General features: G+C 38.7%; 1 protein-coding gene across 1 annotated transcript in view; it reads right to left on the bottom strand.

Annotated features, from left to right (window-relative positions):
- The window catches only part of GPR158 (G protein-coupled receptor 158), a 306727-nt gene that overhangs the window by 140977 nt on the left and 141199 nt on the right, over positions 1 to 24551 (bottom strand). Inside the window, exons 3-4 of the mRNA XM_077809468.1 lie at positions 20617 to 20719; positions 4509 to 4726 (exon numbers count right to left, since the gene is read on the bottom strand). Of these exons, the coding sequence (XP_077665594.1) occupies positions 4509 to 4726; positions 20617 to 20719 (321 nt within the window). The remainder of the gene's footprint in view (positions 1 to 4508; positions 4727 to 20616; positions 20720 to 24551) is intronic.

Here is a 24551-nt window from a genome sequence, read left to right as displayed (position 1 = left end):
CCCTGTTCTCTAGATTACACTAGCAAATAAGGAGTCGGTGAGTTAGGAAATTCATTATATTTGGATATTAATCAATATCCTAGCAGTCCTATCCCTTTAAAGCCATGGAACACAAATGGCCTTGGATTATCTTACTTTGGGAAAACTAATAATTCTTGCAATGCAATCATTGCTACTGTGAACCCCAGAGCTGTTATATGGGACAAGAAGCTCTGTGTTGCTAATATGGGAGAAAGGGGAATTGGTAGCTCTGGCAAGCTTAACTTGTATATTTTGATTCCATCTCAGTGTAGTTCTGTGCATGTTCTCTGTTGTATTGTTTGAGGGTCATTTACATCTCATGTTGGAAATAATATTAAATGGTGCATATAAATGTATTTGTAACAGGAAGAAATTATTAGAGGTATAGCCTGGGGAACATGGGTCATCCTGAGCGGATAGGTAGTTGACTCTGATTTTGTAATGAGCCCAAATTCAACCAAAAATGAAAACTCTAAGGGGACAGATTCTCAGCTGGCATAAATTGTCATAGCTCCACTGACAGAGCTATGACAGTTAACACCAGCTGAGAATCTGTCTTGGGATCTTGTTTTGTTTGGGTTTCCTGTCCAGGGATTATGATAACTGAATGGAGCTAACTTGTTGTACCAGACCTGTCAGCAGTGGGGCTGACTATATGGGACTGGACCTGGTAATACTAGAATTAATTCTGTAACACAGAACATGATCTGGTGGCAGCTGAGCGGATGGTGCTGACTTCACAGGCAGGGCCAGGCCACAGCCAAGCTGACTTTATGCAAGCATACTTGGCAGTAGCAGAGCTAGTGGACTGATTTCACTGGACCAGGATCTAGCACTAGCAGGCCTGGAGAAGATGACTTTGCAGAATCAAACTGCCAGCCACAGACTGGAGCTGGACCTGGTGGTGCAGACTTCACTGGATGGCAGTGGACAAGCTCAGGAGAACCACTTCCTGGTGCTTACTTGACCACCACAGAGTCTACCTGGATTAATGAGTAAGCAAGGTTTGGCATAGGTTAGGATTGTGTTGTGAGTAAGAGTTCTGGGCCCCCGACGAGCTGGCAATTAATTACTGAGAATGTTGAGTCAGCCACATCACTCATAAGTTGTTTGTGTCTTGCTCATTTCATTTTTCATGTAAATATAAGTTTATCTTCTTTCCTCCTCCTCCCCCAGTAAAAGGTATTTGTGGTTTCATATTCCCAAGGATTTCTGAATGCTTGTCAGTGGGGAAGAAACACCTGCAACAGTGGATTTAAAGAGGATTTAAACTATCAGTTCCTAAACCTGGGAGTGGATAAGGCTTTTAGGTGGGGGCTCAAGCCATTTTAGTTCATTTAAAAAGGACTCAGACAAAAATGCACCAGGCCTTTACCACTGTTAACACCACCTGGCTGCAGGGTTATGTGATTGCTATTTTACAATGATTAATTTTGAAAATTTTTAAATCTTCATTTTATTGTTAAGTGACAATTGTTTAAATACACTTTTAATGTGATGGTTGCTATAAAAGTTCACCTTAGTACATTGGAATTAAATGCCTCCTGGTGATCTTCGTTCCTAACTTATACGTATGCCCATCATCTCTCTGAATGGGGATGCAAATACTACACAAACAGCCTTTGCGACGATAGCCAGGCACTTCCACTTCCAGTCAGAACTTGGCAGTATAAAGAAGAATGAAAACAAAATATAACAGGAGAATAAGCTAAGCTGGTTTCTGTGGTACTACTCATAAGCCCCAATTCCCAATACAGTAAATAGAACTTCAACAAAGCACCTAAAGACATGCTAAATATGGATACTTTGGTAAATCAGGGCCATAGTGCATAACATTAAATACATGCATAAGTCTTTGCAGGATTGGGGCCTTAGCTGGCATTTCTTGACTTCTGAGTATCTAACTGTGCAACTTTAAAGGTCTTCAAATCTATATTTTCTAATGGTGACAGTACATAGTCCCTTAAAAGTTTACATGAACAAATTACTTTTTCTAAAATATCTGCCTTCATATTCACACCTTTGTGAATCACAACTGCTCTCCTTCCCACACTGATCCATCTCAATGGATTGGAGCAGTTTTACATCTCAACCATAACAAGGCACACATCTTCTAATATAATACAGTTTGTTTGCTTTTAAATACATTTTATACTCAGAGTCTAGATATTTTAAATGTTCCAATAGCTTTTATTTCATTTTAATGACTTTTCCTCTTGAGAGAAAATGTATGGCCAGTTACCAGCTCCATTCTTTCATTCCAATTTTCTGTCATTACCCAATGTAACAGACAGCTTTCTTATGCAAATTATCATTGTTCTCAGTATGTTTGCCCGGTCATAGAGCGCCTCACTTCACGTTAATTACACAAGATTCTCCCCCACCCCCCAAAAATCATGCTGTACCAACAAGATAAAGGACACAAAAGGAATCCAAGAGAAAATTCAGCTAAGTGACAGGAGAAGGAGTGGGATATAATTTTTCAATTTCTACTAGCTGAAAAACACTGCTCAAAAAGGAAAAGATTGTTCACCAATTCATTGCTGCTTTATTTAGATTTTTTTCCCTTGTAAGAAATTTATTTTGAGCAAAATCAACATTTCTTAAGCCAGTAAAACTATAACTGAATCTGTCTTCATCTAATTTAATAAAAAAGGAATGTTGCAAAGACAACTCTCTGTCTGGGGAAAATGTCTATTTTGTCCCATGTCTGACTTCTGAAACACACATTTATTCAGGCCTTAAAGGTAGCCTACAAATCTGGAAAAACTGGGCTTGTTCCCTTTTCTGCCTCCTTAGGATGTATAAAGAAAGCTGGACAGGAATTTTAGAAGTGGAAAGGACAGGATATGCTGGTTGAGTTTTTAATATTAAAAATTCAGGTCCTGTCTGGGGTTGTGTATACACTTGACTTTTTGAGAAAATGCCAATCATTTACTACACTACCATGGATGCAGCTTCACTACTACCAATGATAGTGAAAGTGGGAAATTCCCACTCCCCGCAAAAAAGTCTATAATATATGTAATAAAGTAGACGCATTTATTATTTGTTTTACAATAGTATATACACACATATATACCTGGTCAGTATTATGTGAAAAAGTTAAAAATTGCCACAATACTAAGTGTCATCCTCCTCTTTATTAGGATTATAAAACCTAATGTAGGTTTCAATGAAAGGAGAAAAAAAAAACGTCAAAGCACACTAATGTTAACTGAATGGGAAGCAAACTATTTTGTTCACTCCACTTCAGGCTTGGAATCTGATTTAAATTAACAAAGAATGCTTCTCTTGATATTTTCTCTTAATGATATTATCTATTTAACACAACCATTAGAAGACTATAAAATTACCATAAAGGGTAAAACCTCATAGAATTGGAATGGAGTTATTCTGCTAACTTTATATTAGGCAACTAAACAGATGCCTCCAACAAACTTTTTTCATTAAGAGAAACTTTATAAATTCAATCAAGTCTGTTGTCTGAATCAATCTATACAATTTCAGTAATATTTCCGTAAAAATGTAAAATTTCAGCCAAGACTCTGTCAGAGACAGAAGAAGAAAAAAAAGAGAGAGAGAGAGAAAAAAAGAGTTTTACAGCTTATTCTGAGATTTCCTGCCAGGATACTGAGGTAGTCGTCTTGAAGAACGTGACACACACTTTTCTGCCACTGTAACTGTGAGATTCAGTAGACTGGACAATTGCTGTGCAGGAAAGCCAACATGGAAACCTCTTTCTGGACAGTGGCTGAAGTTATTAATTTCAATAGTGTGGTATGCTGTATGCACATGCAGATCTTCCCAAACTAGCTAGTAAATATGTGCAAGCTTCTATTCATTTTTGAGTAAACTGGAAGCTCTCAAGAGAGTGCTGCGAACAACAGGAATATTATATGCGGAAATGTTTGCAATAAGGTGAACGTGGCAAGTTTATCGGAGCAGCATATAAGATGAAACTGTAGCAATGCCAGAGACAGCCTACAAGTTGCTGGGACATGTGCCCTTTTTTTTGTTTTTTTTTAAACCAAAACTTTACCCAAAGGCACCCAATTAAAACTTTCATTAACTATCAGCATTTTGGACACATTTCTGATTCAAGAAATCCTCAACCATGTGGGCTGTCAGCAGATTTAAAACATCTGTCCTTCCTAACAGGATTCAAATACATTCAGTCTGAGATTTTCAAACATAGGTGCCTCAAGTTAGGTGCCTAAATAAATAGCCTGATTTTCAAAACTGCTGAGCATCTGACAGCTCTCACTGAAATTAGCTGGGTACACAGCACTTCTGAAGATCAGGCCACTTATTCAGGCACCTAAAAATGGATTTGGGCATGCCTGAAAATCTTGGCCTATGTAAAATATATTAGATTTGCTTGGTTAAGAAGTTAATCATTCAAATTGAGATCATTTAATTTAAAACAAATGTGTCTGCAACATATAACAGGCATGAAGGTTAAAAGAAAACATGCCTATGATTACCTTTGCCTTGCGAAAATGGTAGACTACCAGCATGCTTATGAAGTCCAACAGCATACAGAGCGTTTGAAATGAGATGATAGCAAGCCGTAAATACTTGTCCTCCTGTGCATAGCAGGGAGTATCATCTGTGCAGTAAGAACATCCTTCCCTGCAGGGTAGGCAGGTGTAGACTTCCTCAGACATCTCGCCTCTGGAGAAGTGATTATCTGTATCTTTTCCTGAAAGTATCAAATGGGGGAAGTAAACCACCTTTAATTCCGTTGCACAGGCAGTTCACACATACAGGAGCAAAACACTTCTCTGTTGACCTTTCTCCCACTCCCCATTTTCCTCTCTCACTAATTTACAGTACAGCTAGCAGGGATTGTTCAGGTCGCTTCACCTGGGAAATGCAGTCCAGTTTAGAAATCAGAGGAGAGCAACCTCACATGCCAAATGTTTTCCCATTATTCTTAAAATGGGCTCAGATTGTAAAGTTAGTTCTGTGAAGGCAATTGGTGAATGACAGAATTTATTACATCAAAGGCCTGGAGCATGGGGAAAAGAAATTTTATATTTACTGAGACATGAAGACCAGACCCTGCTAGCTACTTAACACTCAGAGTACAGACTCTGAACTGACTTTTTATTGTTCCTTAATTCCATAAAGATGTTATCTATGGAGTTAATTACCTTCAAATTAGATAAAACCCTATTTAATTAACAATTGTTCAGCACAGTATTGGATGATTACTCAGTTCCTTACCCAAAGTGGAACTTGTTCTTGGGTACTGTACCTAGTTTTCATTTACAAACACAAACCATATGAGCAGGAAGTCTTGTAAGTATGTTAACATTTTGTCTCTCTCAGTGGTTCTCAAACTTTTGTACTGGTGACCCCTTTCACATAGTAAGCCTCTGAGTGCATCCCGCCCTTATAAATTAAAAACACTTTTTTATATATTTAACACTATTATAAATGCTGGACGCAAAGCAGGGTTTGGGATGGAGGCTGACAGCTCGCGACCCACCATGTAATAACTTTGCGACCCCGAATCCCAGTTTGAGAACCCCTGGTCTATCTAAATCAGTGAGTCTCAGTTTTTTTCCATACTGTGATCTCCCTTTCCACACCATGAAACCCTCTCAAATGTCCTTCTATTCAGCTGGATTCTTGCTGGGATACTCGCCCCCTCCACCTGAAAATTTAGCAATATAGCCAGGGTAATTAGGTCATGACCCAAAGACACCTGTTTGCAATCCCCAGGATGAGAGCTCCTGATCTATATACGATCTGTTGACATGGGCCACGAACAATATTTTTAATTTTTTTTATTTTGACACTCCTACAGGGAAAAAAATAAAATGTTCACAGAAACAATTTGCACAAATTTCAAACCTTATGTCTACATTACACATCGCTTTCAGGGGCATGTAGCATAACTATGGCTGCACGCCACAGTGAAAAACACACTGTGTCCACACCATGGACATGTGTCCGTGAAAGGCTCTGGCAGAGGGGAGGCAGCGGGGAAAGGCTCAGCCTTTTCCCTCCTGCCTCCCCCTCCCAAAGCCTTTTGCCACTGACAGAGCTCTCGCTGTGGCAGGGAAGGGTTCCAGACACAGGGAGCTGTCGGAGCCTTCCCCCACTGCCAGAGCCTTTTGCTGTGGTGGGAAGGGCTCCAGCAGCAGGAGACAGTGGGACACCACTGTGCCAAAAACAGCAGTGTAAACAGGGGGCACAGCTTGGCCAGTAGAGAAGGCGAAGTATATATACTTCAGGCACATACTCATACCCTTCAGGTGTATCTTTACTGTGCTGGCTTAATCCATGCCTCACTGTTTACACTGCTGTTTATATCCATGCTAGGGGGCTATGTGGGTATGTATACTATACACCACTGAAAGAATCCTGCAGTGAGATGCACCCTTAGTATATAACAGTTGAAGAAACCAAGTGAACTTCTGCAAAATTTGTCAGTGGCATAGTGGCAAGTTGGGAAGTGCATGAGTTAGGAGGAAGAATTTAAGGGATCTATCAGCAAACCTCTGTGTGATAGGTACAGACACAGGCAGGCGCTGGCATTGCAGATAATTCAGAATTAAATGGAGCAAAGTAGAAAGAAAAAAGAGAGATGTAAGGAAATAAAAATAGTAAACCGAACTTGCTGGAAGTGCTATATACAAACTCTAGGTAGGATTTAGGGCTTCCATAAATAACTTTTGGAAAATTTGATGCAAGCTCCAAGCAATTTAGTGTCAAAATAAATGTGACACCTTTCATCACTTTTCACAAGTGCTGGGAATTGCTCCAGTATCTTCCATCAAAATTACCCTCCTGCAGCAATGTATGCAGTACGACTTGCATCTGTTGGTTCCTGCTCTTCATCCCAGTGGGGTGAGTGTGTGTGTGTGTGGCTAGTAAAGAACTCTTGGAACCTTTGGAACGAAATTCTTTACTAGCCATATAGATTTATTTTATCTTAACTGTTGTAAGGATAATTCTCTCCTCTTGTTTTCAGGTGTGTGAGAGCGTGTGCACAAACAGGCTAAGTCTGTAGGAGGTGAGCACAGAATGCATATGTTATGGGTCTCATCCTATTGTCTTAATCAGAGTTTTACCTCTGCAACTCGATAACATTTCCATAATATTCTGGTATTTGCAATAGGGCTATCAAGTGATTAAAAAATTTAATTGCGATTAATAGCGTGATTTAAAAAATTAACCGTGCTGTTAAACAATGGAATACCATTTAAATAGTTTTGGATGTTTTCTACATTTTCAAATAAATTGATTTCAATTAAAACACAGAATACAAAGTGTACAGTGCTCACTTTATCTTATTTGATTATAAATATTTGCACTGTAAAAAACAAAAGAAATAGTATTTTTCTATTCACCTAATACAAGTATTGTAGTGCAATATCTTTATCATGGAAGTTGAACTTACAAATGTAGAATTATGTAAAAAAAATTGCACTCAAAAATAAAACAATATAAAGCTTTAGAGCTTACAAGTCCACTCAGTCCTACTTCTTGTTCAGCCAGTCACTCAAACAAGTTTGTTTACATTTTCAGGAGATAATGCTGCCGGCTTCTTGTTTACAATGTCACCTGAAAGTGAGAACCGGCATTTGCATAGCACTGTTGTAGCTGGCTTCTCAAGGTATTTATGTGCCAGATGCACTAAAGATGCATATGTCCCAACCTGCTTTACCTACCATTCCAAAGGGCTTGCGTCCATGCTGATGATGGGTTCTGCTCACCAATGATCTAAAGCAGTGCAGACAGACACATGTTCATTTTCATCATCTGAGTAAGATGCCACCAGCAAAAGGTTGATTTTCCTTTTTGGTGGTTCGGGTTTTGTAGTTTCCACATCAGAGTGTTGTTCTTTTAAGACTTCTGAAAGCATGCTCCACACCTCATCCATCTCAGATTTGAAAGGCACTTCATGAAATATATGGCAGAATGCAGGTAAAACAGAGAATGAGACATGCAATTCTCCCTCAAGGTGTTCAGTCACAAATTTAACTAATGTATTATTTTTTAACCAGCGTCATCAGCATGGAAGCATATCTTCTGAAACGGTGGTCAAATCATGAAGGGGCATACAAATGTTTAGCGTATCTGGCCAGTAAATAACTTGCTGTTACAAAATTGCCATGTGAATGTCTGTTCTCACTTTCAGGTGACAATGTAATTATCTCCTGTAAATGTGAACAAACTTGTTTGTCTAAGCAATTGGCTGAACAAGAAGTAGGACTGAGATTGTTTTGGTTTTGAGTGCAGTTATGTAATTGCAAAAAAAAAATCTACATTTGTAAATTGCATTTTCACGATAAAGAGTTTGCACTACAGTACTTGTATGAGCTGAACTGAAAAATACTATTTCTTTTGTTTATCACTTTTACAGTGCAAATATCTGTAATAAAAATAATAAGAAAGTGAGCATTGTATACTTTGTATTCTGTGTTGTAATTGAAATCAATATATTTGAAAATGTAGAAAAACATCAAAAATATTTAATAAATTTCAATTGGTATTCTATTGTTTAACAATGCAATTTAAACTGTGATTAATTTTTTTAAGCACAATTAATTTTTTTAGTTAATCACGTGAGTTAACTGTGATTAATTGATAGCCCTGATTTGCAATATTCCCTACATTTAGTGTAAGGGCTATCCTAGGTAATCTCTCACTTTTCATAGTAAGAATGTAATGGGTTGGCAGTGTCCAGGAACCCATATAGGAACATGGGACTTCTCTGTGGAGCCTCATCCTAAATGCAGGTACTAAAGCCCTGAAGAAATGCAGAGTACTAGTGACTCATGCAGACAAGTGGATTTTATTAGCTCCAACCAGGATATCAAGAGGAGCTGTAGTCTCTCTCTGACCCAGAGAGAAGAAAGAGATGGGAGGCAGAAGTTCCCATGGGATGAGAGAAGGGAAGCTAGAAACAACCAAACTTGGGTCAGCTGCAGAATCCCAAAAAAGTGATCTCACAATTATTAGCTACCCAAGAGGAATGAGAAGTCATTGCCACCAAATTCAGCATCGACTTTAATTTTGTTCCAAAGTCCATTAATCTGGCAGCCTTTCTGAACCCCAGAATTTCTCTTCTTTTCCACATGTCCCATATATGTAATTCTGCCTATCAGCATTCTAGGAGCTTTGACAGCATTAGGGTCAGAGTGAGGCAAAAGACTAAATCTCTATTTACTGAGCTTCTGATAGACCAATGAAGAACCAGCAGATCCACATCACTCCTCTCCTCTATCATTTTTCCTACATCCCATCCATCCTCACATCCGAATTAATAGTACACTATTGGTTTTCAGAGTTTGCTATGAGCTAGCTCACCCTGCCTCTGACCTCATGTCCACCTATTCTCCAAGCTCTCATCTGTTTCCTTCTTATTTTCCATACATGGGGGTCACCTTTCACTTGTTCTACCCATCTAGCTAGAAGTCTCTCCCTTCTTCTCAGTCACTTGATCATCTCTTTAATCCTCACAGTTCTGGTTTACAAGCAAGCCCTTCTTTAATGTATTCTGTATTGTGGTCACTATATAAATAACAATAAAATATTGTAATATCGTAAATGCTGAAAAAACAGCATTTACACATTTACCAGAATTAAGAAATTTACATTTTTATTTACAACAGATATTGGCTATGGATTAAAAGTTTTGCATGATGTAAAAACAAAGTATTATAATTTTTTCTTAAATTTTTAACTTTGACAAATTGTCAAAAATATATTTTAATCCATGTTCTCAAGCATTTATTTTTGTAAGTTTTTCTTGGAAGCTTTTTTTCATGTCTATGCATGTCACATGTTATAGAGATAACAGCTGATAAACAGTTGCATGTTGCAGCAAATATCCCAAGGATATGGCTTTATAGTGCAACAGCAAACCTTCGTTTAGCCATATCTGGTGAAATGGTTCCAGTTGTCTTTAAAAAAAGGTCATTAATATGCATCTAAGGCACTGCTGGCTTTGAGTAATTATGTGATGAGTATCTTTTGACTTAAGAAAGATTCTTCCTTACAGTTAATCTGCAGATGATATATATTGGGCCTGGCTGAAATTTTTCAAAAATTTGACAAAAAGTTTCCCATTATCAACAATCACAAAACATTGCCACTTTTATATGCATACACACAGTCTCTCTAACAGACGTTCCTATTTATTGTCATGGCTGCCATTGAACAAGAGATTTGTTGGGTGGGGAGTTTAAACCCAACCTATCCCCGAGGTTACGTGACCTGAAGCACTGCAAGACGGCAACATTTCCCTCTGCATATGTGCAAAAATGAAGAGTTCCACCTTCTATCCTCTGACCAATTGTTCACCCACTTGAGGGATGCAACATCCACTCAAACTGAGGGCAGCTCAAGTGATGCATGAAACAGGAACACTTCACTGCAGCACTGGCAGGAATGGGACTCCCTGTGCCACACTCTTGTGCTGTTACGGCAACATCCTGGGACCAAACATGGCTTCAGCAGGAGACTTTTCTGACCAAAAGTGGCACTGGCTGGGGACTGCTAAGAAAAGAAAACAGTTCAGTGAGTAGGCAATGACTGGGAGCCAGATCCTGCTCTATTTAAGTCAACTGCAGTTTTGCCTTTCACATCAACGTGCACAGGACCAAGAAGATAGAAAGTGCTGAAAGAGTTAGAAATAAAGAGAGAATAAGGAAGGGCCACAGAGAAGGAAAAGACTAAAGGGACAGTGGAAAGGAAGAATAAATTGAGTGAAGGGAAAAGAAAAGTTTAGCTGAAAGGAAAGGGAGAAGGCATAGAAATGAATATGAAAGATTTATTGAGAGAATGTGTGAATATTAAAAGGATAAATAAGAAGCTTAAAATGGCAGCATCAGTATAGAAGTCTTGAAGAGATGAATAAGGTTGGTCTTAGAAAGGGGGAAATAAAAATAAAGGAATTTTAAAAAATTAATCTTCAGGGGAAGAAAAATCCTAATGAAAATTGAAAGTATGAGGAAAAGGCTCCCAGTTACTGTACACAATAAAAAAAAAAGAAAAGACAAAGTAGAGTGAAGGAGGAACAAAAGTGTATTTATTTTTATTGATTTACTACCAAAATATTATTAATAATGAGTATTTTCACATACAAATAGATATCTACACAAACCAAAACACACACAGGTACCTATACATACATAGGAATATATATTTAGATACATATATTAATAAATACAGAGAGAGAGAGAGAGAATGAACAGATGCATACTTCCATGTATTCACAAATAGAAAGTGGTGTGGGAATAATGTGTCTCCCTAAGGCACAAGCTGGCCCATCAGCTGTAAGCTCTTTAGAATAAGGACCTGTCATATGTCTAAAGTACTTAGCGCACACAGACACACACACAGAGAGACATTAAAAGAACAGTAATGTTGCAACATCAAGCACATAAAAGTTAGGAAATGCCACTGTGTGTACAATCTTAATTCAGCCCCTTTGTGCATATGCCGTCTTCAGTTACATGATCTCATCGCAGTTTTTCCTCAATTCAACCTGAGGCAGACGCCCACCATAGGAAATTTCAGGCCAAGTAATTAAAGTTTGGCAAAGTTATAAACCTGAAAACACAGTCTTACAATGGGAAGTCTTGGGCAATCTTAACAACAGGCATCACTACCAGAGCTACCTTTAATAATTTTCAAAAATATTTTAAAACCTCAGAAAAGAGTACGCTCCATCCTAACGTACTGAAAAAAGAAAGATACAGCACACATTTTGGAGACCTTAGAGCAAGGTCCTAGGCACTCAGAAGTTTTTCAACCAATGTCTGGAGGACTCTTCATTATCTAGATAAACACATAAGGGAAAATAAATAGCCTCGGCAGTGATTTGCAAAGTATTTCTCTGTCAATTACTCTATTGTGAATCATTATTAGCTCACTGACAATCTAGGTTTAGTCCTGAAATCTAGGTATTACCAGGATCATCACAGAAATATTCACCAATTGCTCTACAGCAGGTCTTCAGCTAGAATTAATGATTTTTCTTCTTCTTTGTATCTCAGCATGTAAAACATTTCCTATTCTTGTTGTTATGTGAAATGTAATTATCCAATCGGTATTTGGCCAACACATCTGGAAAGTGCGAATCCTAAAATAGTTAAACTTGGTGCCTGCTCGGAATCCAGAAAAACCTCAGTAAATTACATGAAACCTGACTGGTAATCAGCACATAAATGAGTTATGACTGGCATCAAACCACTTGGGAGAACTGAAGATCCCAGCAATGAAGCCAATTCAGAGGACACAAAGAAATGGACTTTTAAAATCCCCACAGCATATAAAACAATAAAACAGATTAAGGAAATGTTTTGTAAGGTTTCTGAAGTTTTCTTTGCCTCATTGGTGATGTTTACAGCACTGAGCACGCTGCCCACATTTCAGTGTATTATAAATACTAACATTAAACAACAATGAGAATACAGTAGAAGGCTAACTAAGGCAAATGCAGAAATGAAAAGTCAGTCCTGAAATAACTCAGAACTCAGATGACAGACTACACGAAATGGCTGTATATCAGCATTTATTCTAGAATCATCTTTCTACTCTGTTTTTATTTTTGGCCTGTCAAGATTAACGCCTGAAACCAAGGACTATTGATGGTCAATGTACTTCTAATTTAAGTGAGTCCTACTTTAATTTTCTCATTTTAGCCTTCCTGTATAGTTTATTTATTGAAGATGGTCACTCACTGCCCCACTAGAGATCAAGGACCTTGTCTAAGTACCACCATCTAGAACGAACAGCATTATTTGTCCCTGCAGCAGATGAATATTGAATACTAAGAGTACCCAGGGAAGCAATAAAATGCACACATTTACATCAAATTTTGTTGCATATTACTAGATATTTTGGGGGAATTTGATTATATTTCATTCTTTGTCACACAAATGCATGTTTCCCCATGCTTATCGCTGTATGTGCACATGCGAGTGGGAGGTGCACATGTGAGTCTGCCGTCTACAGCCCTAAACCTGGAAAAGACATACACATACACTTAATTTTATGCTCACACTGACTCTCACTGAAGTTGACGAGACTCTTCACAGGTGTGAGCAGGGTCTGCCTGTGTGAAATCTATTGCAGAATTAGGACTTAAATTTAGATATAAGAGTAAGATTCTGGGATTCTCCCATCTGCTGTAGTCCTTTTCTGCTGCTGCAGTAACATAGGAGAGGCATTAGAGCTCTGGAACCAGCCGGGGAGAATTCCCTCAATGTATCTTACTCTGCTCTACAAGTCCCCTGCCAGAAGCACTAACATAAGGGACATGTCAGCATGAGGTGAATATAGGGGGTGGAGTAAGGTTGCCAACCCTCCAGGATTCTCCTAGAGTCTCCAGGAATACATCCAACCAAAATTGGCAACCCTAGGGGTAGACAGACCCCCAGCATAGAATCATAGGACTGGAAGGGACCTTAATAGGTTATCTAGTCCAGCCCCCTGCAACAAGACAGGACTAAGTATTATTTAGACCAGTGATGGGCAACCTGCGGCCCATCAAGGTAATCCACTGGCGGGCAAGACAGTTTGTTTACATTGACCATCCACAGGCACGGCTGCCCACAGCTCCCAGTGGCTACGGTTCACCGTTCCTGGCCAATGGGAGCTGTGGGAAGCAGCATGGGCCACAGGCTGCCTAACATTGATTTAGACCATCCCTGACACAGGGTTTGTCGAACTTGTTTCTAAAAACCTCCAGTGACAAAGATTCCACAATCTTCCTAGGTAATTTGTTCTAGTGCTAAACTGCCCTTATAGTTACAAAGTTTTTCCTAATGTCTAACCTAAATCTCCTTTGCTGCAATTTAAGTCCATTATTTCTTGTCCTGTCCTCAGTGGTTAAGGAGAACAATTTATCATCCTCCTCTTTATGATAACCTCTTATGTACTGGAAGACTGTTACATCCCCTTCTCAATCTTCTCTTCTCCAGACTAAACAAACCAATATTTTCAGTCTTTTCTCATAGGTCGTGTTTTCTAGACCTTTAATCATTTTTGTTGCTCTCCTCTGGACTTTCTCCAACTTGTCCACCTCTTTCCTGAAGTGTGGTATGCAAAACTGGACACAATACTCCAGTTGAGGCCTTATCAGTGTTGAGTAGAACAGAAGAATTACTTCTCATGTCTTTGCTTACAACACTCCTGATAATACATCCCTGAATGATCACTTTTTTTGCAACAGAATTACACTGTTGACTTATATTTAGTTTGTGATCCCCTATAATGCCCATATCCTTTTCTGCAGTACTCCTTCCTAGGCAGTCATTTCCCATTTTGTATTTATGCCATTGGGTATTCTTTTCTAAATGTAATACTTTGCATTCGTCCTTGTTGAACTTCATCCTATTTATTTCAGACTATTTCTCCAATTTGTCAAGATCATTTTGAATACTAATTCTGTTCTCCAAAGTGCTTGCAATTCCTCATAGTTTGGTATCATCTGCAAACTTTGTAAGTGTACTCTCTATGCCATTGTCCAAATGATTTATGAAGATCTTGAACAAAAACGGACCCAAGACAGATTCCTCAGTGACCCCACTTGATACGCCCTTCCAGCCTGATTGTGCCCTCCCAATCCTGGGGAAGGGATAGCTCAGTAGTCTGAGCAGTGGCCTGCTAAACCCAGGGTTGTGAGTTCAATCCCTGTGGGGGCCATTTAGGGATCTAAGGCAAAAATTGGGGATTGGCTCTGCTTTGAGCAGGGGGTTGGACTAGATGACTTCCTGAGGTCCCTTCTAACCCTGAGATTCTATGAACCAGTGATAATCACTCTCTGAGTATGGTTTTCCAACCAGTTGTGCACCACCTTACAGCAGGTTTGTCTATGCTATATTTCTTTAGTTTGTTTATGAGAAGGTCATGTGAGACAGTATCAAAAACCTTGCTAATGTCAAGATGTATCAAATCTACTGCTCACCCCATCCACAGGGTTTGTTACCCTGTCAAAGGAGGATATTCGTTTGACTTGACATGATTTGTTCTTGACAAATCCATATCACTTTATTTTTTTCTAGGGGCTTACAAATTGATTGTTTGATTATTTGCTCCATTATTTTCCTGGGTACCAAAGTTAAAATGACTGGTCTATAATCTCTTGGATTGTACCTATTCCCCCTTTTAGGTAGGTTCTATATTTCCCCTTTTCCAGTTCTCTGGGATCTCTCCCACCCTGCAGGAGTTCTCAAAGACAATCACTCATGGTTCAGAGATCTCTTCAACCAGTTCCTTAAGTAGTCTTGGAAGTATTTTGTCAGGCCCTGTTGACCTGAAGATACCTAACTTGTCTAAGTAATTCTTAACTTGTTAACTTAACTTGTTCTTTTCCTATTTTGGCCTCAGATCCTACCCCATTTACATAGATGTTCACTATGTTAGTCGTTCAATCACTGCTAACTTTTTTTGGTGAAAACTGAAACAAAACAGACATTTAACATTTCAGGTGTTGCTGCATTTTCTATTATTGTCTTTCCCTCCTCATTGAATAATGGGTCTATCCTATCGTCGGTTCTCCTCTTGTTTCTGATGTATTTGAAAAATGTTTTCTTCTTATCCTATATGTCCCTCGCTAGTTTAATCTTTTTTTTTTTTTGCCTTGGCCTTTGTAATTTTGTTCCTACATGTTTGTGTTGGGGGTTTTTCTATCCATTCTTCATAAATTGACCTACTTTCCTCTTTTTGTGTGGCCTCTTTTTTGAGTTTCAGGTCATTGAAGAGCCCTTGGTTAAGCCAGAGTAATCTCTTACCATCTTCCTATCTTTCCTGTGCATTGGGATAATTTGCTCTTGTGCTCTTAAAAATGTCTCTTTAAAAAACTGCCAACTCTCCTGAACTCTCTTTTCCTTTAGACTTGCTTCCCACAGGATCTTAACCTACCAATTCTCTGAGTTTGCTAACATCTGCCTTCTTGAAGTCCATTGCCTTTATTCTGCTGTTTTCCCTCCTACTATTCCTTAGAATCAAGAAATCTATCATTTCATGATCATGTTCACTCAAGCTGCCTTCCACCTTCAAATTCTCAACTAGATTCTGTCTGTCAGTATCAAATCTAGAATAGCCTCTGCCCCTAGTCACTTTCTCCACCTCTGCAGGTAGTCCTGTAAAGATTCAAGGTAGCTGGGGACATGCTGTTTTAACATAGGCAGCTCTCCAGGCCTGTCTAAGTTACTCCAGGGCCCAAACCAGCCCTCGCAGCAGCAGCCTAGATTTGGGAGGGCACAAAGCTGGCTTAAAGCCACCTTCACCCCACTCCTCCTGGGCTGCAGTGCAGCTCAAAACCTGACCAAAGTTTCAAAGTGATTACAACAGACAAAAAAGGGAAATTAGGCAGAAAAAAGAATTATATTTATAATTAAGATCGTGGCATCAGTTATCAAAAGCAGAATTTTGAAAGCTTTTAAGGGGGACCACTATATATATATATGTATATATTATTTATTTATTTATTTTCCGCAAGATTTGGAGATCAAAAGAACATTCTGAAAATAAAAGTTTTATCCCACAACAACCTTGGGGAAATGTTTAAAATTTTTGTTTTCTCTACTATAAGACTATTATACAACTAAATAAAATTTGACCATTTATTGTTAGTGTTTGCTGATTAATTCTCAGTGCTGGAAAGAGGAAATGGGGGCAGTTTCCCCTTTATCAAACTTTATATGGAAGCAGAGTTATGTGTGTGTCAGATGTGTTTGCTTTAATTTCTCTGGAATTAACCTCTCTCAGAGATCATTTAAATCCATACGGGGCTCTCGAACACAGTCTCTCAAATTAGGCTGTTTACAAATGAGCGACACCTCCTTTAAGAAAGTGAGCGAGCCAACTGCACTGGAAAAGCAGAATGGTCCCTCTCATCCTCCTAAATCCAACACTGGGTGTAGAAAACCTTTCCAACTACCAGCCTGACCCAACCTCTAATTGCTATGCAAAATCAATGAGAAAACAGTGACTACACCAAGCTCCAGCAATGCATGGAATCTGCCAACATCTCTGATCTCTTACAAATGGGCTTCACCCAGGGTCCTGGCATGGAGACAGCCCTAGTTAGCACTACTAGATGATTTCCTCCTCACAATGGTCAGTGGCTCAGTGCTTGTACGACTCAGCCCCTCTGCTGCTTTCAACACATCAACCACAAGGTATGGCTGACTGGTTGGAGTAGGCAGGTTAGTGCTATCATGGTTCAAATCAGTCCTCTCCAGTAGGACTCAGAGGTAATGGGCAGCTGTTCCCCCTTTCCCCAGAAACTCTCACTCCTAGAGTCCCGATAGGCATCTATCTTGTTTCCTGCTTCTTCACTGTCTACATGAGATCACTTGGACGGGATGTGGACTATGTTAATGATACCCACCTAAAGATCTCATTTTCTGAAAACATAAGCATCCCAATGCTTGCAAGAGATCAGCCCTTGGATGAAGAACAGTGGGCTCAATCAGACCAAAGTGACGCTGACTAGGAGAGAGAAATGTTTCAAAGAACTAGCTGAGATGCTGGTCTCCACTCCTATCAAAGGCAGCAGTCACCACTTTGTCAAAGTAGTGCAAAGCTTCAGGGTCCTGCTGGATTCATCAGTTACCATGGGTGACCAGGTAGCAACAACATTAAACACATTCTAATGTGGTGCAGAATTCCAGTAAGATCATTTGTAAATATTTCAGTCTAACATACACGCCAGTCAGGTCAATGTTTTGACTTAAGGCAGCTCAAGACTCAATGACTATGCAATTCTGTTGCTATTTATAAATTTTATCTTGGCCCTTCAGAATCTTCTCTGGTGGTTCTCAGTTTTTATGTTTTTGGTCTAGGAACATTTTCTTTTACACTTCTCCCAGATATCTCTCTTATCGTCAGACTTTAAAAGCCTATCTATGCTGGCTGACTTTCAGGTCAGACAGTTTCTGTCACAACAGCACTCAGACTCCACAGTATTCACACCTGGAATTCATCTTAAAGCTAGCACCTCTAACATTCTCCAAATGGGTGTTGTAACTCCTTGAGCCTTGTTTTATTTTTGTTGCCTTTATACTACAGGGCTAAGTTGCCTTTGAATCAATGTCTTTTGTTCTGTCACTTGATAATCTTCCCTACTTCGGGCATTATCTGCCTCTCAGTGTTCAGTTTTGACATGATTTAGCAGACAGAGCTGAGTCTAGCTGAATAAAAGTAGTTCTTACAAAGAGAACATTCCAAAACTCAAGCTCCATCATGTTAATTCAGAGCCGTTTCAGGGTAGTTCAGAGTGATCCCGGAGAACTGAATTGGTAGGCCATTAAGTTTCAGCATATGCAGGTACTAGTGATCAGTGTTGTTGATATTCTTAGATATATCATTCTTCCCTTTGGTGTGTTTTGGGGATTTGTTTTTATAAAAACAGAATTAATTTTGCATATTCACATTCAAGGAATTAAATCCTGATCTCCATAACAACTCACTCTGCACAGCAGAAATAACCAAGCATCACCCTCAATCCATTAAAAGATTAATGCAAAGCCCAGAGAGAAATAAGTATCACAAAGTTGTACTTTGTCTGCTCCTGTCTCCATCCCAATGAGAAAATCAGTTCATTACCACTTGACTCTGGCATTCAACAAAAATGAATGAAACAGTGAAACAAAAATAATCATGCAAACTTTGGAACAACATACTGAACTATTTATACCACATACATACTTACATACATGATATAATGTAATGAGGCAAGACTGAGATCTCTTTGTGGATCCATATCAGGATTGACCTATTTAATTACCCACTGATAGGCTGACCCAGTGGATACCCCTACAAAGTGCAGGATGGCTTCAAACAGACATGGGAATGTCAGCCTTTCCTACCATTAAAAAGGGCCCCTATTCTGTTGCTTCTGCAGTGCTTGTAACTTTTTACTCAAGTAAACATATACCACCATACCTGTATACCAACAGAAATACGAAGTAAGAACCTGGATGTTTTGAACCTGGCAGTCTTGCAGTCTACCATCCAGTTCACTTGAGAGTTCAAATGCAATAATGCAATCAACCCATCCATGGTGCACGTGTGCATCACTTACAAATTTGGGTGTTTTGTCCCAGTGGTTTCAGATATAATTAAAACACGAGAACGAGTTTCTCCTCTAAAGATTGTAAAAAAAGGGGGGAGGAGGGAAATATAACCAGAGGACAGGAAGTGATATAACATAAGTAACAAAGTCGGCTCATTAAGTAACTTTGTGAGGAACCACTGAGAGAGATGTATAAATGGAATGTATTAGATGGTTAAATTTATTCAGACTCCTAGGGCCATGTCTACACTAGCACTTATGTCAGCAAAATTTAAGTCACTCAGGGATGTGAAAAAAAACACCCCCCCCCCCCAAGTGACATACGTTTTTCCAGCATAAGTGCTTGTGCGCATAGTACTGTGTCAGCAGCAGACACTTCTCCCACCGACGTAGCTACTGTCGCTCATTGAGCTGTGCTACTGTAAGCTTCTAAGTGTAGGCATGGCCCTAGGGTACTACTCATGACACATTCAGGCCATGGTTCCCTTGTATCAAGCTATTTTTTTCTGGTAGCTTTAAAGAAATAAAAGCAATTAAGCATCTATGACTAAGACACTACAAGGGGAAAACTTAACCCGTTTCAGGCTTTGTCTACACACAAAAGGTCCTGTTAGTTTAACTATACCAGCTTAGCTAAAGTAGTACAATCCCTTCATGTGGACGCAGTTATACCTGGTATAAAGGTGTTTTATATCTATATAGCTATTTCTGTACAGGAAGTAGAATATGCCATGCCAGTAAAAGGCACCTATATACAATATAAATGTGTTCAAACTAGGAGTTGGACTGGTATAACTACTCTCTTAACTTAAATAGTACACCAGTACAAAATTTGTGTGTAGACCGGGCCTCAGTTAGCATCATGCAAGTGAGATGATGGGCTCACTACCATTTAAATAGTGTGCATTCTGGGAAACAGTATATAAATTGATTAGCAGCTTTCCTGATATTCATCATCAAGTCTCTCCCCCTGTGGCAAAACAGGATAATGTACCAAGCATTCACCTCATGTGTTTTCAGTAAACCTGTAGAAGTCATGTTATGCACATCACACAAATGACCAGTTTCTCAGCACCAACCACCTCTAATAACCATTTTGCACAAAATTATAGCTTGGATTTTCCTATACAGCTCAGATAATATTAAGACAATTAAAAATGCAAAGAGGCAGCAACTAAAGCATCAACTCTGCACTAATACAAGGGAAAACAAATATTTATTTATTTCTTCACAGTCTGTGCACAAATATTGATGCCAGAAATCTTCATTCCCTGGTAGCAAGATTTCTTTTCATATTTTTAAAATTAATTTACAAGTCAAACATGATTAAAGTAGGTATGTTTTACAGAATCTTCAATCGTATCACAAATGATAAACCAAAGGGCTAAAACTCCTTAAGTGATTATATAATCCTACAGTTGCAGGCCATTGGGAATTTACTGTATAACCCTGACAAGGATAAAAAGAAGTCCTGCATTATTAATGCTATTTCTCTTTTTTTCCTTCTCTTTTTTTTTAAAAACTCAAGCAAAAGCACTTACTCTGAAAGCTGTTCACTGAAAAGATGTTGGGATGATAGAATCCAGCCTTGCAAATGCATTTGTAGGCTCCAAGAACAAATCCAAGACCTTTAATTGGCGTGCACTGTGAGAAAGAAGAAAGGAAGGAAAAGAACATAATGCAGATGATCACACTCCTATAGACACACATGCATATTCAACTACAAAACAAACAAAATAAGCTATAACGATAGCCCTTCTTGCAAGAACTATGTACTGATTTCAGTTTGTCATTATGTTTATCAGTTATTTTCCCCCTGTCATATTTCACCTCTGTATTTTTTCTTGCCATTCAGATCCTGCAAACTGCAATGATGACAGTTACGCTCAAGCTCATTCAACTGATGGGCAGAAGTGACCAGCTGGCACATACGGTTTTCATCACTTTTGGAGTGTCGCTCCATACATATCCTTTTTCAATTCCCGTACCACAGCCAACAGTCACTTGTAAGAATAGATGAAGCCTTAAACCTCTCTGAGTAAAGAGAACAAAACAAACAGCTGGGTCTTTGTGTTGATCTATCAGAGATGCAGAAGCCAAATTCTCCAGTACAAAATTCATCACTCTAAACACAAGATCCACACCAATTTGAAATAATGGGGTAACAGAATGAGTGGAATTACACAAGAAAAACTGTTTAATGAAAAATATCTAAGGAGTCTTTCATCAAAAGCAAAAATATTCTACCTATTTAAGTGGGGGTCACTTAAGGGGAAGTCCTTACACTTCCTCTGAGGTCCCTCAATTCTCTGCCCTAGAAAATAAGAACAAGTGAAATGAGTTCCAATTCTAATCATACAAAGATTACCTTTCACTGAATCTGAACATCAGGACCACCTTGCCAAAATGATTGAAGCAGCATTAAATCCACTATCAGAACCTTTTCATACCATACATAACGTTTTGTCCTTTCACAAACCCTGTTTCCTATACAAATAAAATATACCTCTACTTAAAAACCAGTCAATTCCACAATATTACCTTTGGGATGAATGGTTTAAGCAAAACCTACACATCAATGGAAGCTTTCTCCAGCATTAACTGAAGAGGTGGAGGGGTGTTTAACAACTAGATCTTTAACTCAATTGCCTGAGCAAGGGTTGGGAAGAAACAGGTGTTAAAAACAAAACAAGAAACGAGGTCTTAGGCCTGGCCTACACTTAAAAAGTTTTATGAACATAATTATGTTGGTAGCAGGTGTGATTTTTTTTTTAATCGATACCCATAAGAGCCCCACTGTAGATGCAGTTAAACCAGAATTTATTCAGGCATAGTTTATTTCATTTTGCCAATTCAGAATAAGCACTTATACCACTACGAGCACTTTTCTACCGGTATAACTGTGCCTACACGTAGTGGAGTTTTGCCTCTAACTATGCCAGCATATATTAAAGCAGCAACACGTTGAAGTGTAGACAAGGCTTTGAACAGTCTAATGAAAAATCCCTGTTCTTCATCTCCTCAGGTTCCACTTTCTAGTACTAGTGCTTTCATGATCCTGCTAAATCTCTCATTTTCCAAACAGTCTTCCAGAAAAAAAAAACAGTACACACATATCAGAATTTCTCATGTAAAACACAAACAAAGAGAGGATGGGCTTATGATTAAGGCATTTGACTGGGACTCAGTATACCTGGGTTAAATTCCAGGCTCTGCCGCAGAATTCCTGCATAAATCACTCCTGGGTAAGTCACTTCATAGCTCTGTGCTTCAGGTTCCCCATAGGTAAAATGGGGATGATACTGCCTTTCTCCCACCCTTTGCCTGTCTTGGCAGACAGAAACCGTTTCTTATCATGTGTGCATCCAGAGCCTAGCATGATGGAGCCCCAGCCTCGGCTGAGTCCTCTAAGTGCTACTATAATACAAGTAATAAATAATAAACAGAAAATGGATATATAAATATATTGTGAAAAATCATCCAGCCCTTTAATAAACACAAGAGGAAAAAAGGTCACAAATCCATTGTTTCCTTTGCATTTCACCTTCACCCTACAGCTATTCAGACTGCTTGTTGATGCAGCAGAGAGAAAAATAAAGATCAAAGTGGTATGGGAATGAGAGTCCAAAGGCACCAAAAAATCAAGTTTGCTAATTAGCAGCTGCTAATTCTTTTGATAAGGAAAAGAATGTTAACAGCAATCAGTCTAGATTAATTTGTTAGTCTCTAAGGTGCCACAAGTACTCCTTTTCTTTTAGTTTAGATTAAGTGGATCTGAAGGTGCAAAAAAATCAACATTTTCAATATGAGCAGCTCTGGTAAACTATCTTCGCCCCCTTAACAATGGACAAAATAGCAATTAAAGGGGTAAGAGAGTTTATAAATGGTGACATATCATGCATCTTTCAGTGTTCATGTTCCAGGAAATACTTTGCAGGCAAGAGTTCTGTGATAGCTCTTTTTCTTCATTATAATAGGTTACATGTTGTTATAGATAATATATTTTTCCTTTGAAGTTGAACAAAATCTAGATTCTACTGGATTTTGTGAATATTGCAGTGTTCCTAATTCCACAGCCACAGAGTATCCTCATTGCATGAATATTTTATATCAAAATGTGACACAGCCTTAGATAGCTCTGTGTTACAATTTTCCTGAAAACCCCAACAAATAATTCTGACAGGGAAAAAAGATGAAATAGTCTTCTATTCATTGTATTGTTACACTTCAGTTTAAATTGCTAGAAGAGGAGAATTGGAAAATATCACAACAGTTATGTCTCCCATTTAGCTGGAATATTTAAAAATCTTGGACCAAATTCTACCTCATGTACACCCAGGCACTCCCTTTAATATTTCACAAGTATAAGAGGGCAGAATTTTGGGCTTCAATTTTTTTTTACTTTGGAAGGAGAGCTGGATCATTTTAGAATACTCAGAGACTAACACAATTTCATGGAAACTCAATTATTTACAGTATGAATTTTCTACTAAACAATTTTGGTTAGGCCAACATCAGGAGTCAATATCAGAGGTAGTAAAAATGGGAGAAATTTTTTTTTAAAGAAAATATTTCCCTTTTCTAAAATGTTGACTTTTCAAAAGTTGAAAAATATTGACCAGCTATAGTGAAACATTATAGTGGAAAAGGTGGTGAATGAATTAAACTAATACAACTGGATTAAAATAAAAGCCTTTGACATGGAAAAAGAAGAGGCTTTGTGTTTATGTCTGATCCTTGACTGGGGCTCCTAGGTGTAATGATAATAAAAAATAAACAACAACAAAAAGGTCTAACAGCTGCACCCAGGCCAGTCTCACTAAACGTGTGCAGGCAAGGAACTGGAACATTCACAGTCACTTTGTTAAACCTACTGACTTGAATAAACAGATAATTTTTAATATGTGCTGCGTAAGAATGGTCCTACTGTTTGCACGTTAGAATCTCAGACAAGTGGACTCTAGCTGTATGCTGTTTCTGGCTAGACACCTTGCTGGGGGAAATGACTAATGTCTGACACCCAAAACACAAGAGATCTTTGGCATGTTTGGGGTAAGACTAGTACCTACAGGAACAGCAACTGAAACAGGGCCTCAGAGAAAGAGCAAACTGAAAAGCAGTTTGGCTAGAGCTTTTGAAGAGTGGTGTTTTGCTGGACCTTTCCAACTCCCACTGGGAGTCCTTCCATTAACTTCAAAATGGCAGTTGAATCAGGCCTCAAGTCCACAATGCAGCAAACACTTAAAGTGCATAACATTACTCGTGTAAGTAACCCCAGTGAGTTGATTGAGGTCAATGAGGATCCACCCTGGTGTAATGGGCTGCTCACACAAATCTGACCGCAGAATCAGGTCATACAGCTTAAGTGGCGCATAGGCCTTGTACAAGCTCTCTGCAAGGGGTATATTTCACTCTTAAACAAGACCTGCATTTTTTTTTCTTTTTATGAATCAGTTCTAGCTTTAAAAAAAAAAAA

This window comes from Eretmochelys imbricata, chromosome 2 (genome assembly GCF_965152235.1).
Source record: "Eretmochelys imbricata isolate rEreImb1 chromosome 2, rEreImb1.hap1, whole genome shotgun sequence".
NCBI classification, from domain to species: Eukaryota; Metazoa; Chordata; order Testudines; family Cheloniidae; genus Eretmochelys; species Eretmochelys imbricata.
Note: the sequence above shows the minus strand (reverse complement) of the source record. Positions and strands in the feature narration are given on the sequence as shown.